We start from the raw sequence: 15,465 nt of genomic DNA on the forward strand, positions 1-15,465 counted from the left end.
GGCTTTTCACTTATTACTGTTTTTAGGGCTTTTTCCTAATTTGAATCCTACAAGTTTGGAGAAGAAAAGACTTTGGGGACATAACTGTCTTCAATTATTTGAAAGGTTGGCATGTAACAGAGTGGGGAGATTTGTTCTGTCGATCCCCAGAAGGCATAAATAGGGGCAGTAATAGGATGTAAGTTGCAGAGCAGAAGTTTAGGCTTAATGTAAAGAAGGGGGGAAAAAATTAACAAGTTAAGTTGTTTCAAAAATGAGCTGTCTCAGGAGACAATGAGTTTTCCTTCACTGGATGTCTTCGTGTGGAAGCTAGATGACTACTTGAACATGTTGTAGAGGTGTTTGCTGCTCAGGCATTCGGTGGGACTCTATGGCCTCTAACGTCCCTTCCCACTCTGATTTCCAGCCACCACTGATCCTACTCCGGCTCACATTTTAATTGTTTTCTACTGGAAGAAAAAGGAACAGGGGATGGATTCTACAATCTTATAAGTTTTCCAACCAGATGCAGTCAAATTTCTTTTCAGCCTTTTAAAGAATCCTTCCAGATCTTTGCAGATGACATCATGATATACTTAGAGAATCCTAGAGAATCAAGTAAAAAACTACTTGAAATAATAAACAACTTTAGCAAAGTTGCAGGTTATAAAACAAACCCACACAAATCATCAGCATTTCTATATATTACCAACAAAGCCCAACAGCAAGAGATAAAAAGAGAAATCCCATTTAAACTTACTGTAGACATTATAAAATATTTAGGAGTCTTCCTCCCGAAACAAACCCAGGAACTCTATGAACACAATTACAAAACACTTTTCACACAAATAAAATCAGATCTAAATTATTGGAAAAACATCAGTTGCTCATGGGTAGGCCGAGCTAATATAATAAAAATGACAATCCTACCTAAGCTAATTTACTTATTCAGTGCCATACCAATCAAACTACCAAAAATTATTTTATAGAGTTAGAAAAAATAATAACAAGATTCATTTGGAAAAACAAAAGGTCCAGAATATCAAAGGAACTAATGAAAAGAAGTACAGGGGAAGGAGGCCTAGCAATTCCAGATCTTAAATTGTATTATAAAGCAGCAATCATCAAAACTGCTTGGTACTGGCTAAGAAACAGGGAGGTGGATCAGTGGAATAGGTTAAATATGCAAGACACAGTAGTCAATGACTATAGTAATCTATTATTTGATAAACCCAAAGACCCCAGCTTCTGGGATAAGAACCCACTCTTTGAAAAAAACTGCTGGGAAAACTGGAAAAGAGTATGGCAGAAACTAGGCATAGACCCAAATCTCACACCACATACCAAAATAAAGTCAAAATGGGTTCAGGACTTAGATATAAAGGCTGATACCATAAGTAAACTGGGAGAACAAGGAATAGTTTACCTATCAGATCTATGGAGAACAGAAGAATTCATGACCAAACAGGAGATAGAGAACATTATGAAAAGAAAATGGATTTTGATTACATTAAATTGAAAAGTTTTTGCACAAACAAAGCCAATGCAACTAAGATTAGAAGGAAGGTAGAAAATTGGGAAAGAATTTTTACAACCAGTCTCTCTGATAAAGGCCTCATTTCTAAAATATATAGAGAATTAAGACAAATTTATAAGAACACAAGCCATTCCCCAATTGATAAATGGTCAAAGGATATGAACAGACAGTTCTCAGATGAAGAAATTAAAGCCATCTATAGTCATATGAAAAAATGCTCTAAATCGTTATTGATTAGAGAAATGCAAATCAAAACAACTCTGAGGTACCACATCACACCTATCAGATTGGCCAACATGACAAAACAGGAAAATGATAAATGTTGGAGAAGATGTGGGAAAATTGGAACACTAATACATTGTTGGTGGAGTTGTGAAATGATCCAACCATTTTGGAGAACAATTTGGAACTATGCCCAAAGGGCTACAAAAATGTGCATACCATACTCTTTGATCCAGCAATAGCACTTCTAGGGCTATATCCCAAAGAGATCAAACAAATGGGAAAAGGACCCATATGTACAAAAATTACATAGCAGCTCTTTTTGTGGTGGCAAAGAATTGGAAATTGAGAGGATGCCCATCAATTGGGGAATGGCTGAGCAAGTTGTGGTATATGAATGTAATGGAATACTATTGTGCTGTAAGAAATGATGAACAGGCTGACTTCAGAAAAACCTGGAAAGACTTATATGGTCTGACACTGAGTGAAGTGAGCAGAACCAAGAGGACTTTGTACACAATAACAGCCACATTATGCAATGACTAAGATTGTTAAACTGAACCTTTCTCAGCATTATAAGGATCTAAGACATTTCCAGAGGCCTCGGGATGGATAATGCTTTTCACATTCAAAGAAAGAACCATGGAAGTCGAATCGCTATCACTTATTTTTACCTTCTGTTGAGTTTTGTTTCATCTTTCTGATGGTTCCTCGTATTGGTTTTAATTTTTACTTACAACTTCAATAATGTGAAAATATGTTTAATGGGTATGTAAATGTAAAGCCTATATCAGATTGTGCACCGTCTTGGGGAGGGTGGAGAGGGGGGAGGAAAAGGGAGAAAAATTTTCAACTCAAAAGCATATGGAGAAAATAAAAAATATTTAAATAAAAAAAAGGTACATATATAAGCAAAAAAAAAAAAAGAATCCTTCCAGATCCTGTAGAGTCTCAGGGCCACCAATTTGATTCTTGACCTGTGGTTAGGATCCAATGTCCTAAGATAATATGCTATCTTGTTTTATTTTGTTTTGTTTCTTTCTTGAGCTGAAAATCTGACCCCTCTATTTTGGGACTGGCATCTCGATCCAAAGTAAATTTGTTGAGTTCACATGGAAACTATTTTACACTGCTCACAAAGTTCTGGCTGAACTTCTATGTTTCAATAGATTCCTGGGCCATTCTGAGGTCTCCAGGATGGAGGTGGACAGAAACTGCTCCTATCACTTTTGGTCCCAGAGAATTTAGAGAGGCATTGCAATACTTCAGAAAAGCTATGATTTCGTCAGGTTGGGCACTCCTTCAACCCTGACACAACCCTTTCGTGGCTTTAGAGGGTCTGAATGATTTACTATGTCCCTCTCCTCGGGCCCCCATCCCTCTGAAAAGAATTCATCTCCCCATGAATCTCTGAATTTAGCTAGGCTAAAACACAATCTATAATCTCACCTTTCTGGTTTTGTAGAACCTTGCCAAGGCTCCAATTCTGCAGCTATACGCTTTAAAAATCCTAGGTTACCGCAGTACTAGAATAGAGTACCTTTAAGATCCCTCCCTTGAGCTCTGGCATTCTATGAATACACAAATCTACGTGGGATAATTTCGTGTGTGTGTGTGTGTGTGTGTGTGTGTGTGTGTGTGTGGGGGGGTGGGAATGTATCTGTGAACTTGGATGGGAAAGAAAAATTGCCTTTATTTTTACTAGCCTTTAACTGAAATTTAGCATTTTCTTCCATTCGTTAAAAACGTTATTTTGAGAAGGGGTCTCACAGGCTTCACTAGGCTGTTAAAGGTACCATGACAAAAAAAGATGAAGATACCCTGGCCTGAAGGGAGTCACACCTGGCCCAGAAAAAATGCAATAGCTGCACCAGACGCACGAAAAAGAGCGCGGAATAAGAAGGAAGAAAAAGCCAGAGAAGCGAGAGCCACGCTCAGTGCGCATACGCACATAAGTTCTTTCAGTGACTTGGAATTCCTACCACAGAACCATGGGGTTGGGTCTTTTAGGGGCCATCGGGTGTCGCCAGCAGTGAGCCTGACGTTTCCGCATTCCCTTGCAGCCAATTGGCTTGCTTTTTTTCGACGTCTTTACGTCCCCAAGGCAGAACTGGGGCCAGAGTCGGAAGTGACGCACTGAAGTCGGCCGGTAGAAGTTTCTGTCGTCGCGCGTACCTGGCTGGCTGGACGTTGGGAGTTGTTATGGCGCTTGGGCACTTCACCTTGGTCTGATCCTACTCTCCATCCCTTTCGGGGTCTTGGCCCACAGTTTGGAGCAGATCCCCTGGAAGAAATTGGACACACACAGGCGGCAGGCCTTGAGCGCCCCTCCTTTCTCCATCCCTCACCCCCCCCCCGCCGCCAGGCACCGGGAAGCTCCTCCGCACCCTTGGAGCAGGGGAGGGACGGGGAGTGCGCAGGAGCCCCGCCTCTCGATGGGCATTCTCAGGGACCCCTCTGCCTGAGGAAAGAGGCTCCCGGGCCGGGCCGAGCGGGTGATGTCCTCCCCCTCGGAAGCCGGCGCTGCCGCTGCCTCGCTGCGATTGGCCGCGGCCGCTGCCTGGTGGGTGGTACGGAGGCGCCTCTCGGCGCACTACCCCCGAGTGCTGCAGCTGCTGAGAGCCCTGAAGGCCGCCGCTCCGGGGCTGGTCCACCCCCGGCACCACGCGCGGCTCTGCCTGGGGCTGCGGGCCAAGGTACCTGGGAAGGGATTCTGGACCAGCCTGGACATTGGGATGAGAACACTGACAGCTGCGGGGCTAGGCCAGGAAGGGGGTGCCTGTGGGATGGAGAGGTAGAAGTTGGAATTTGGGGATCTTGCACAGGATAGTGTATTCCTCGCAGGTGGTTGTGGAGATGATCTTGGAGGGCCAACCCTGGTCCCTCGTTCTGGATGCCCTAAACCATCATTTCCCAGAGTCTGGCCCACTCGAGTTCGGCTCCAAGGGGGTAAGTGAATCCTCCGGCCTAGTTATTAAGTCGCTGGACACTACGTAGTTCTTTTTGTCCCACTAGCTCAAGCCCCCAACTACCGTCCCAACTCCCCAACTCTGGTGCCTCTAACTTGGTTGATCTCTACGCCCCCCCAAACCCAGCAGACTATGCGGGATCTGAAGATTATGGAGGCACATGAGGCCTTTTGCCAACGAGTGAAACAGCTGGCAGAGGATCCTGAAGACTTTGCCATACAGCTGCAGGTGAGAAGATGGCTTTGTTGGAAGTTAACTAGGCAAGCTTCATGCATTTCAGCTTTTGTCTGACTTGTTCCTTCTTTTAGGAACTGGAACAAGAATATGGAGAACCCTTCTTAGTTGCCCTGGAGAAGTTATTATTTGAATACCTGTGCCAACTGGAGAAGACACTACCTGTATTACAGTTGCAAGAGGTATTTTGTTTTAGGGGAGGAGAGGGGAAATTGGCATAAGAAGATCAGGAAGTTCTTGGACTTTCTGATATTATCTTAATGTTCCTATCTCTCCTCTTTCCTTATAGCTTAAGGAAGTATTGAGAGGGATGCAATCTGAAACTTTGGTCCCCTTTCCCCTTGCCCTGACTCAGTATTGCATGGACATGGGGTGGCTACTTCAAGGTATGATGCCAGTTGGGGCAGTAATCCAGCAAGATGGTGTTTTGTGGTGGGACCTTTGGGGAAAGTCCGTTAGTATTAATGGATTGAGATGGCCCAGATAAGGGGTTGGCTCAAAGTGGACAGAAACTATATGATGGTCTTTTGTGTACTGCCTTGCTTAAGAATCTTCCTTTTCTCTTTCAGAGTCCCCTCTTTTTACTTCAGTGAGGGGGGCAGAAACCCAAGAGCAGAGTCCTCTAACTTCTCCCCAGCTGGAACAAGTATTCCAGGATCCTGTTCCCACAACCAAACCCAGCACTCCCTTTCCCCAGGGGCAGGATTTGAGGAAACCCCCAGAGGCCCTCACTGGTCGGGACTTCAACCTGGCCCCTCTGGGCCGCCGGCAAATCCAGGCAAATTGTGCATCTACCAGGGGAGGTCATAAGAAGCGGCCCACTGTCATGCTTTTCCCATTCCGAAGTATGTGCCTACCAGTCCAGGATGTAATTATGGATGGGAACAATAAAGAATGTGGGCAGCCTGTGGCAGACCCAGCAGGGACCGTGGCCACAAGGTCAGTCCCTCATGGAAAGCACAGAAATTCAGCTCGTTCCTTGAGAGGGAAGGCTCAGGAGCAGGGGAACTGGAATTCTGATGAGCCCTCCTCAGAGCAAAAGGAGTGAGTCAAGAAGTGTTGTCCCTTCCCACACTAGATTGCTCCTCTCTCTCTCCCTTGCCCTCTACTCCTCCATCTCACCCTTTCTTTTTTCCTTTATACCCCTTCACCCCAGGAACTGCCTGGATTACTCCCTGGAGCCCTTGAGGCTGCCATTACCTGCTGTTGGGGCCAGGGAGCCAGGTAGGTGTGCCCTGCTTTGAACTGGGGGTTGGGAAAGGGAATGCCCCCTTCCTGAGAACAACCTGAAATCTTTGGGGATGCCAAAGGCCTGTCTGTTTACCTTAGTAAGGAACAGGTTTGATTTTGGTTTCCCTCCTACAGTGTGTTCCCCATCTCTGTGCAGCCCTGTGGTTACCATAGGGGACTTGGTTCTGGACTCTGATGATGAAGGGAATGGCCAGAGGGGAGGGAAGGTGAGTGGGAAGGGGCTGGGAGCTTGGGAGGGAAGGTCAAGCTAGAGAGTGATAGCATGCTGATAGTATCTGTGTGGTGCTTAGTAAATGACTGAGGATGACCGGACCTCCATAATCCCCTCTCTGCAGAAGTTTCTTGAAAGCTATCAGAAGACGAAGTTTGGCACCCTGATCCCCACCTTCTGCGAATACCTCTCCCCTGTTGAGCAAAGTTCTGTACTTGCCCAGGCCCCTTCCTGTGGCCAGACTGGCCCCATTAAGACCCAGTGGCTTAGGTCTCTTTGATGTGGCTATGGTGAAGTCTCACTACCCTGTAGTTGGTAGAGAATTGGAAAATGGACTGAGCAGATTTGGCTTGCCCTGGGGGCTAGGTCCCTTTATTTTGGGACACAGGATTGGGTTTACCTTACCACATTATCATACCTTTCTTGTTTTGTTTTTTTGTAACAGCCAGTGATTAAATTTTGAATCTTCCGAAATGTTGTCTTGGCTATGAGGTAAGGCAGGCTAAGGTGTATGGTCTCTGTACAATGTCCCAAATAAATTCAAGTTCTTTTCACCTGGTCCAAGAATAGGAAGAATACCTTGATTCTTGCCTTACCTTAGGAATTTATGACTGGCTTTGGGCCCAAAGTGGTTCAAAAGCCTAGAAAGGCAACCTAAGACATGTTAACTCTGAATCTTGGATCCTACTGTACATGACTTTCATTTGCAAATCAAAGTACCAGATATGTAGTCTCATGCTACCCTGGATAATCTAATGTAATACTAGTGGTAATGTCACTGTCATCACAAATAAGAATGAAACAGAGCTAGGTACTATGGAACACGTGGGACAATAGACTCAAGATGTAGACACCACCTAAAAGATAATCTTGGTCTAACTCCCTTGGTTTTACAGATGAGGAAACTGAAGCCAGGAAGGTTAAATTATTTGCACTAAGTCACAACAGGAAAGAGCAGTTAGCCTTGAAACTCTGCTCCTGCCCAGATGTGAAGTGTGTTTGTTCACTCTGCCAGGTTCCTGACCATCCTGAAAATGTGTAACCTAGTTAACTGAGCAAATGTTCCAATGTCCTCTGGAGAAATCCAACTTTCCCTGTCTTTAAGCAGTACATCTGTACACCTCTTTGACTCTGTGTGGGCTTTTGCCATTCAAAAGGGGCCCAAAGCTCCAAAACTCCTCTAAAGATATGCGATTCCCTTCCCTAAGGGCAGTTTTGGTTTGCACCTACTGCCTCTTGAGCCTTTTTGCCCAGGGCCAGACTTTAATTCAATATGGTAAATAAACAATGAGATCCAAATCAATGAGTTTTTTCAGGTAGATACTTCTAAGCAAAGTAATGTTATGTGAGTGATGTAGCCCAAGCTTTGAGTTCTCTCCTGATACAGGAAATCTCAGCATAGTATGTTTATAACTCAGTTCCAGACTCGATATTTATTTGATAACCCTCTTCTCCCTCCCTGCCTCCTCCCTAGTAAGTATGGAGGTGTTAAAAGGCCCTAAGGGGACCAGAAAATAACAACAAATCGCTGATCCAGATAATCCATGGTGGCTGAAAAGCATTAGGGTTCTCCATGCAAACCCTGCTTGGGATGCTGGTGCCATTCATTGCAGGCAGTGTTGCCCTTAGCTCTCATCGCCGAAGATGGGGTTCACCTGCTGGGTGACCCGGATGAAAGTAGTGCGTCGGCTGAGCTCCTTTAGCTTGGCTGCCCCAACATAAGTGCACGTGGAACGGATCCCTCCCAGGATGTCCCGGATTGTATGTTCTACCTCACCTTTGAAGGGCACCTCTACTGTTTTTCCTTCTGAGGCCCTGGAACAGAAGAAGAGTTTATTATAACTTCTATTCCTCTGCTTCCAGCACTCTTCCTTGCCAATCACTCAGCCACAGACCCCTAGTCTCCTTTCCCCACTTTTCCTCTTATATGTGCACTGTCTGTTCCTGTTAGGCACTGACTGGCCCTTCTTTAAAACTGATTTTCCTCTCCCTCTCAGTTGTATCCTAAAGAGCCATTCAGCAGCATCCTAGTGCCTGTTCTTGAATACACCTGTATACCTTATCTACTATCATACCTGTACTCAGCAACACCTCCAGCATACTTCTTCATGGCTACCTCAGAGCTCATGCCATAGAAAAGTTTGTATTTTTTGCCATCTCTCTTGATTAGTTCACCACCTGACTCGGTGTGACCAGCCAGCATGCCACCCAACATCACAAAGTCAGCACCTGCTCCTGTCAGCATTGGGGAAAAAGGAAAGGGCTCAGTCTAATTCAGGCATCTGTTCCCTACAGAAGTGATTCCCACCGAACACCAAATTTCACTCAGGCCTAAATATAGTTGGGACCCTTTCCTTGACAGGAGCCAGAATCCCTAAAAGCTGAGGAAGGCTACTCTGCTTTGGCCCCTTCATTATTACTCTTATGCTTAGCCCCAGGGTTTGGAAATGACAATAGCTCCCCGTCTGACTTAGAAGTCAAAAATCACCCTCTTGCTGTTGCTTCCATCTCCAGGACATTTTTCTTCTCTTTTTCCAGTTAATCATTCCCTTACTTAAGGGCTGTTGGAGCTTTGTCAAATCATAGGATTTTAGAGTTGGAAGGAACCTTAAAGGTAATTGCTCCAATTCCTTCCTTTACAGAAGAGGAAACAGACCTAGAGAAGTTGACCAACCTTCCCAAGGTCACAGCATAGTAAGTAGCAGAGCTGGGATAGCAACCTACTTCTTAATTGCAAATCAAGTGCTGTCTTCACTCTCTCATGCAGCCTCTCCAGTTTAGCACTGCCAATTACACAGGCATTAGGGTGGGAGGGCCTTGGTTCTTACCACAGGCTTTTTTTTTTTAAGTGAGGCAGTCGGGGTTAAGTGACTTGCCTGAGGTCACACAGCTAACACAGCTAGTGCGGGTCAAGTGTTTGGTCTGAGGCTGGACTGGAACTCGGGTCCTCCTGACTTCAGGGCCGGTACTCTATCTACTGTGCCACCTAGCTGCCCCTTACCACAGGCTTTAAGAAGACTCAGCAGGATCTAAATGGAATATGTTAAATTGAAGGGCTTCCCAAGGCCTTTCTGGGCCTGACCGTAAGTGGTCCTCCTTCTACTGCCCCAGCCCAACTACTTACCAAAAGCCTTAGCCACATCTCCAGGACAACTGCAGCCTCCATCCTGTGGGGAGGAGCTCTAGTGAGAAGATGGCAGCTCAAAATAGTCCAGGCCCTGATCTTTTTTTCCTAGACCTCTTTTTCCATACAACTATTAAATTTCCCTATGACAGTTAAATTGGGGAGGAGCTGAAGAGTCTTGGCTCACTATTCCCCAAGTTCTTGGACATTTATTCCCAGATCCAAGAAAATGTATGTGTTCTGACTCTTAGTTCCCTCTTCCTTCCCCTGTAACTTACAGAAATGATGTGGCCTTTGAGACCGTGGGCAGCATCAGCGCATTCCATCACAGCACTGAGCTGTGGGTAGCCCACTCCTGTCTTTTTTCGTGTGGTACACACAGAGCCTATAGACAGGGACAGGGAGAAAGGTGTCTAAAATCACAGGAAGAGCAGTTGGGCTAAATTGCTTTTTGTATTGTTAACAGGGTGAGGCCAGAGCTTACCTGGTCCAATTCCTACTTTGATAATGTCAGCCCCAGACAGGATCAGCTCCTCCACCATCTCCCCTGTCACCACATTCCCAGCCTGAGGGGCAGAGAGCAAGGAAAATGGTATAGTAAAACAAGGCTTGGGGTTTGAAAGGGTGAATTGTTTCCCATGGAGAACTAGGATGTTTTAAAGGAGAGCTAAAATGTATCCTTGATTGTGCTTAAGGCAACATTGTGGCAGTTCTAGCTATGAAAGGTCCCTAAGAATACATTTCAATTTCCTTTGCCCAGCAGGCATTTCCCAGTGTCCTCTGTTTATATTCTTGCCATTTCAATACCTATTTCAGTTGTATTAAGCAAGTTCTGACTCATATGCATTAACTAGTCTTGGTGATTGGCATGGCACCATTGTACCAGGGTTAAAGCCTAGAATCCACCTTAGTGAACTGCCTGCCCACTGGCCTCAATGCCAAGATTAGTTGGATTATGTGGTATGACATGGAGGACAATTCAGTGAGGAGGAAAATGGACTGGTCCAAGAAGCTGGAGTCCCCCTCTGGGGCCACCTCTTGGATCTGAGTGGGTGGCTACCTCATAGCGGACACAACTCTAACCTGACTCCTGTCAAGCCTTTACAGAATGATGAAGCAAGGCAGCCATTCACCCTGCAGAATTCTCTTGTATATAGTTTTAAAATACTGCGTAAAGAGGAAATTAGCCATAATATGCAAGAATCAACTATCATATGTTCCATATACCTCCTTTTATGTGTCCATGGCACACCTGAGCCTCAGTGAGCAGACCAATATGTATCAGAGGTGCAAAGGATTCCATAATGGTTTGCAAAGTGCTGTTTCAGACAGTCGGTTTACAAAGGCCAAGAGCTTCTCAAGGGCTAAAGTGTCAGGCATGCTTTATCAACCAAGAAATACAGGGTGGCTCCAAAATCAGAATGCAGCTTTAGCCTTCTGGGCCACCCTGTATATGAAGCACTAGAGCAGAGTTAAGAGTCATAGTAGTATAAGATGAGGGCAGAAATTCTCTAAGAAGGAGGAGCTGTGGCAAAGTATTTAGCTCTTTTGTGCCTCAGTTTTCTCATTTGTGAAATGGAGGGGTTTGACTAGATAATCTTTGTGGTCTCCCCAGTTCTAAATCCTATAATTCTATAAGGGGAACAGGTAGGATGGGGTGAAGGCAAGCCAGGATTTGCCAAAATGTGCATCAAAAGCAAGGACATACCATAATAGTGTGCTGCGGGAAGCGTTTTCTAACACCCTTCAGGAATTCAACAAAATGCTCCGAGTAGCCATTGGCCACATCCAAGCAGATGTACTTCACCTGGGGAATTGCTTCAAGGATTTGTTCTAGTTGTTCAAAGTCTGAAGGGCCTGTTCCTGAACTGGCAGCCAGATGCTAAAGAAGAAATAGTCATCAGTATCTAAAGCAGGGATTCTTACAGGTTCTGCAGACCCCTATAAGGGGACCTTGTGGAAAAAATTACATCTTTATTTTCACCAACCTCAAACTGAAATAGCATTTCCTTCATTTATGATTGTAAGTAACAAACTTTATTCTGAGAAGAGGATCATAGCTGTCACCAGATTATCAAAGGACAGACTGAAAAAAGGCCATTAAATTTCTGATCTGATGGGTGAGAACCATATTATGGATAACTGACCAAGAGAAAGGATCAGAGATATAGCTAGGGGAAAGCAGGCAGAGTTGGAAGTGATGGGGCTGGATCCCTGAAGAAAAAGAAGATTCTTTATATGGCTGGTGGGAGTGGGGATAGAATAGGATAGGGTCCCACATTACCTCTAGACAGTCAGGATTCTGACTAGCAAATTCCTTCCATTGCTCAAGGCTGTAGTGTTTGTGGATGGCCGTGAACAGAGAGAACTGAGGAGAAGCAAAGATAGCAGAATGATTTTAACCTCCTTATAAAGCTTTTCTCCTTTAAGTCTTTATGCAATTATCCCCTTTGGGGTTGAAGTGGAAAAGCAACTGAGTAGTCAGTAGCTGAGCTTGAAGTTGTAGTTGACAATCCAATCCTCTGTCCACCACAGACCTCACACCAAAGATTATCACCATAAGTAACTGTTTTGTAACTTCCCATCTGCCTGTTTAGGATCCCATCTGCTGGCATCTACTCTGATCCTGCCTGCTTCAATGCTGATAGGGAGTTAATATGGTAATGAGCAGTTGGTGCAGTGTGACAGGACCAAGAGACTGTCCTTCCTCCTGTGAGGCTGGCAGGGGCTCCAGGAGTACCATGTGAGCTTACCCCGGCACAGGGCCACAAAAGATGAACAGTGAAGATGCTGGGCTCTTGAATTTGCAGGCATCAACTAGAATGTGAGAGTCTAGGTGCCTGGACATTTTATAAGGCCAATGGTGCTAAGTTAACATGTTTCCCTATAGTCTTTGTGTCTAGTGAAACTGGCAACATTTCAGTAACTGGCTGCCCAAAGAAATTGCCTTATACCCTTAAGGTGCTGTCTGACAATAGTAGGGCATTGATAACATCCTCTATAACCACCGAAATGGAGAAGGGCAGATTTTTTTGTTTCCTGATAAACTGATGATCTATTTTATTAAATATCTATGTACATTCATGTTCAAGGACACAATGATGAGCCTTCAAGCCAAATCCCTTGTTCCTTAGTTCAAAAACTGAATGGCTTCCAATATTTGTGGCCCATGACTGTTAGAAGTTCATACATATGAACATGCAAGAAAAGGCGGTTGGCAAAGTTAACTCAATGTTAAGTCATCATGTCTGAAGAAGTCAGGTACTAGCCTGTACCAACAAAACCTTTACCTGACTAAAGATGTTAAGAAGCAATATGAGCTAAAAGCAGGCAATGCAGTTCACTCTTAAGCCACATAATCCCAAACAATATGTTGACAGACCAAGAAACCAGGGTTCAGGAAATGAAGATTCCCTTTAGGAAATGTTGACAGAATGCTGCATCAGACTAAACATTTACAGTACAGCTGCTTAATGTGTCCAGTCTTTGTTATGTTATAGCTGTGAGACTTGTAAGTAGCACACTTATCTTATCTGGTTTCTTTAGCACTCCTCAGAATACAAGCTATCCTAGAAATCATACAGTGTGACAAACTCTGACAGTGCACCCAATTCATTAGCACTGAAATCATGCTCATCACAAACCAGCTGTCCTGGGGAAGGCACACTAGAGAAGGGTATATGGGAAATGGACAATAGCACAACTTCCACACATTAGCTGATGGCAAGCTGCAGCTTACGACACAAGAGGCAAGGAACTCTTGGTAAGGAAACTCCCTCTACCAATGCAGGCAGGCAGGTTCCTGCTACCTGCTCTGCAAGTTACTGTCTTAGAGCTGGGAGTAGGGAGGAACTAATTTGTGTCCAGTGACTTGCCCAGGGTCACAAAACTACCATATTTCAGGGGTGGGACTTAAACCCACATATTCTTGACCCTTGACTCGGAGGCCACTCTCCTTGAGGACATATTGAGCAGAAATCTTAAACACAGCAAAGCCATGTTTTTTCAAGAAATGAAAGTAAGCTATAAAGGATTACAGCAGTAAAAAAGCATGCCAACAGACAGATCCATTGATGGAGACAGCCACTAACCAATGGATTATAGTATGGGCCCAGGGTAGAAAAGTTCACTCATCTATCTTCCCGGCTGCATTTGGTTGTAAAATTGTCAGCAGCAAAATCTTCAAATAGGATGTTCAATAAGATGCTGTGTACATAAAAAACATGCCATATTGGATGCAATACAAAAATTAACACCAGTCCCGCTGCCCAAAGCTTATTACTATTTTAGTTAATAAGTTGTTAATGATCTCACTATATTTACTGAGTTATGGTTCTGCCACAATTATGACATATGAAAGAAGGGAGGAGGTATGCCTGGACATTGGCATAGGTAGAGGGGTGTGCTTTTATTCACAGAGGGATACACTAATGTTATTAATTGTTCTAGTGAAAACAAAGGGTAGTTAATTTCATAAAAGCAATCTCATGAATAAATGAGTGACTTGACTGGAGAAATCATAGTACAACAGTGTTTTGTGACTTTACAATGGGATTTGGTCATAATGTTATTCACAGTGTTACTGTGAAATGACATTAAGAACAATTCTATTGGTGGCATGCCTGTATTTATGTTGGGGGTGGGAGAAAAGGGGGAAAAAACCTACATATTTTGTGGGTGTGTTAAGAGATTACATGGTTAATTCTATAACTAAAATAATAAAAAACTCCTTAAAGATGTCAAATGTGCATCTTGGTCTACTCTTGTCCAAAGGCAGGACTGACTGCCCATGGTATAAAGCTGACTTTGGAGAGGGAAATTCTGCAGACAGCTTGGGGTCACTGGATCACTTCAGGAAGAGAATAAGTTGCACCCTACCTTACAGAGCACCTTGGCCATCTCAAAGGTGCCAACAGTATCCATGTTGGCAGCAATGATGGGGATCCCTGTGTACATCTGCTTTTAATTCCGGAATACAAAGGACCTTGTGAGATCCACCTGCACAGTGAAAGGGGGAAGAAGAGAGGTTGTAATAATAGCTATTTAAAATAATAGTGCTTTAAAATGTACAACTTTAAATCCTGCTAGGTACATGGTATATAATATATATTTTTTCACACATATATAATAATATATATGAAAAAAGGTCAGGTGACTTGCATTTGAACTTTGATCTTTCCAAATTGCACACACTTCCCACTAGGTGAAACTGCTTTTCCAAGGTAGAATAGACAATAATAACAGAGTGGAGTACTCCCAGCCTCACCTCACTGCGGGACTTAAGGGTGCTTCGCTTGGGCCTCAGCAGGACATCCTTGAAGTCGAGCTTCACGTCATTATCTATATGAGGCATGGTGGGATCGTGGCTGTAAACAGGTACCTGAAGGTCAGAAGGGAGGTGACTGAAGGTGTGAGGGGGTGCCCTGGTGTGGTGAGCCAGGCATCCTCAATCTCATAGTCCCACGGCTTTGCTCGGGCTGCAACATTGTAGCTCTCTTATTATCCCCGAAAAGTCACACCATAGTCCTCGCTCTCGTGTAACCTCTGACCTTACCGTTTGTTACTTCAGGGATCGACATACTAAAGTATTTATTGGGGAAGGAGATGGCAGGTGACGCTTCGCTTATGCCCACCGAGCACACCTCTCCCACATTATCCCTCCTCCTTTTCTCCCTGCAACCCTCAAACCGAAGCAGGAAAATTTAGAGGTGAAAAACGTGACAGAGGAGGGGGACAACTTCCGGAATAGAGGGACCTACTTCCGGGTGCGGCACCCACCTTAGCAATTGACTCAAGTTCCACTAGCTTAGCAACAGGCCACGCGCATCTCCCTTCGGGGTCTCTCAGTTTCACCTGGCAAAGACGACTCCCTTAGAAACTAAGGCCTTAAGGGGAGTCTCGCGTGGACTTCTGGGAAACCGAGTCCACCAAGTCGGGT

The 15,465-nt window shown here is 44.5% G+C and overlaps 2 protein-coding genes across 7 annotated transcripts; one reads left to right on the forward strand and one right to left on the reverse strand.

Moving 5' to 3' along the window:
* The first annotated feature begins 3,843 nt into the window (after window positions 1-3,843).
* Window positions 3,844-6,877, forward strand: TINF2 (TERF1 interacting nuclear factor 2). 5 transcript variants are annotated; one of them, XM_020969052.2, is made up of 9 exons: window positions 3,844-4,434; window positions 4,583-4,687; window positions 4,834-4,935; window positions 5,016-5,123; window positions 5,231-5,327; window positions 5,511-5,985; window positions 6,098-6,165; window positions 6,307-6,398; window positions 6,528-6,877. In XM_020969052.2, the coding sequence occupies exons 1-9, from the start codon at window positions 4,237-4,239 to the stop codon at window positions 6,681-6,683; spliced, it is 1,401 nt and encodes a 466-aa protein (XP_020824711.1). In that variant the 5' UTR covers window positions 3,844-4,236; the 3' UTR covers window positions 6,684-6,877. The 5 variants fall into 5 exon arrangements, with proteins under 5 accessions (XP_020824711.1, XP_020824778.1, XP_020825060.1 ...); XM_020969119.2 differs by having other exon boundaries at window positions 6,849-6,877; XM_020969401.2 differs by having other exon boundaries at window positions 4,837-4,935.
* Window positions 6,878-7,817: 940 nt separating this feature from the next.
* On the reverse strand, window positions 7,818-15,446 carry GMPR2 (guanosine monophosphate reductase 2). Of its 2 annotated transcripts, XM_020969500.2 has the most exons (10): window positions 15,306-15,445; window positions 14,794-14,907; window positions 14,406-14,525; window positions 11,812-11,895; window positions 11,236-11,409; window positions 10,012-10,093; window positions 9,806-9,912; window positions 9,528-9,570; window positions 8,479-8,638; window positions 7,818-8,218 (listed from the first exon to the last, which is right to left on the reverse strand). In XM_020969500.2, the coding sequence occupies exons 3-10, from the start codon at window positions 14,481-14,483 to the stop codon at window positions 8,029-8,031; spliced, it is 918 nt and encodes a 305-aa protein (XP_020825159.1). In that variant the 5' UTR covers window positions 14,484-14,525; window positions 14,794-14,907; window positions 15,306-15,445; the 3' UTR covers window positions 7,818-8,028. The 2 variants fall into 2 exon arrangements, with proteins under 2 accessions (XP_020825159.1, XP_020825218.1); XM_020969559.2 differs by lacking the exon at window positions 14,794-14,907 and having other exon boundaries at window positions 15,306-15,446.
* Between the last annotated feature and the right edge of the window lie 19 nt (window positions 15,447-15,465).

Source organism: Phascolarctos cinereus, unplaced genomic scaffold (assembly GCF_003287225.1).
Source record: "Phascolarctos cinereus isolate Bilbo 61053 unplaced genomic scaffold, phaCin_HiC Scaffold_3;HRSCAF=262, whole genome shotgun sequence".
NCBI lineage: Eukaryota > Metazoa > Chordata > Mammalia > Diprotodontia > Phascolarctidae > Phascolarctos > Phascolarctos cinereus.

What these genes read in the sequence shown, in the direction of transcription:
- TINF2 (XM_020969052.2), top strand. Translation starts at nt 4,237, where the DNA reads ATGTCCTCCCCCTCGGAAGCCGGCGCTGCCGCTGCCTCGCTGCGATTG. An exon ending in CTGTATTACAGTTGCAAGAG is followed by an intron (nt 5,124 to 5,230) that starts GTATTTTGTTTT and finishes CTTTCCTTATAG; the next exon opens with CTTAAGGAAGTATTGAGAGG. An exon ending in CCCTCCTCAGAGCAAAAGGA is followed by an intron (nt 5,986 to 6,097) that starts GTGAGTCAAGAA and finishes CCTTCACCCCAG; the next exon opens with GAACTGCCTGGATTACTCCC.
- GMPR2 (XM_020969559.2), bottom strand. Translation starts at nt 14,483, where the DNA reads ATGTACACAGGGATCCCCATCATTGCTGCCAACATGGATACTGTTGGC. An exon ending in TGGCCAAGGTGCTCTGTAAG is followed by an intron (nt 11,896 to 14,405) that starts GTAGGGTGCAAC and finishes GCTTCTCCTCAG; the next exon opens with TTCTCTCTGTTCACGGCCAT. An exon ending in AGAATCCTGACTGTCTAGAG is followed by an intron (nt 11,410 to 11,811) that starts GTAATGTGGGAC and finishes TTTCTTCTTTAG; the next exon opens with CATCTGGCTGCCAGTTCAGG.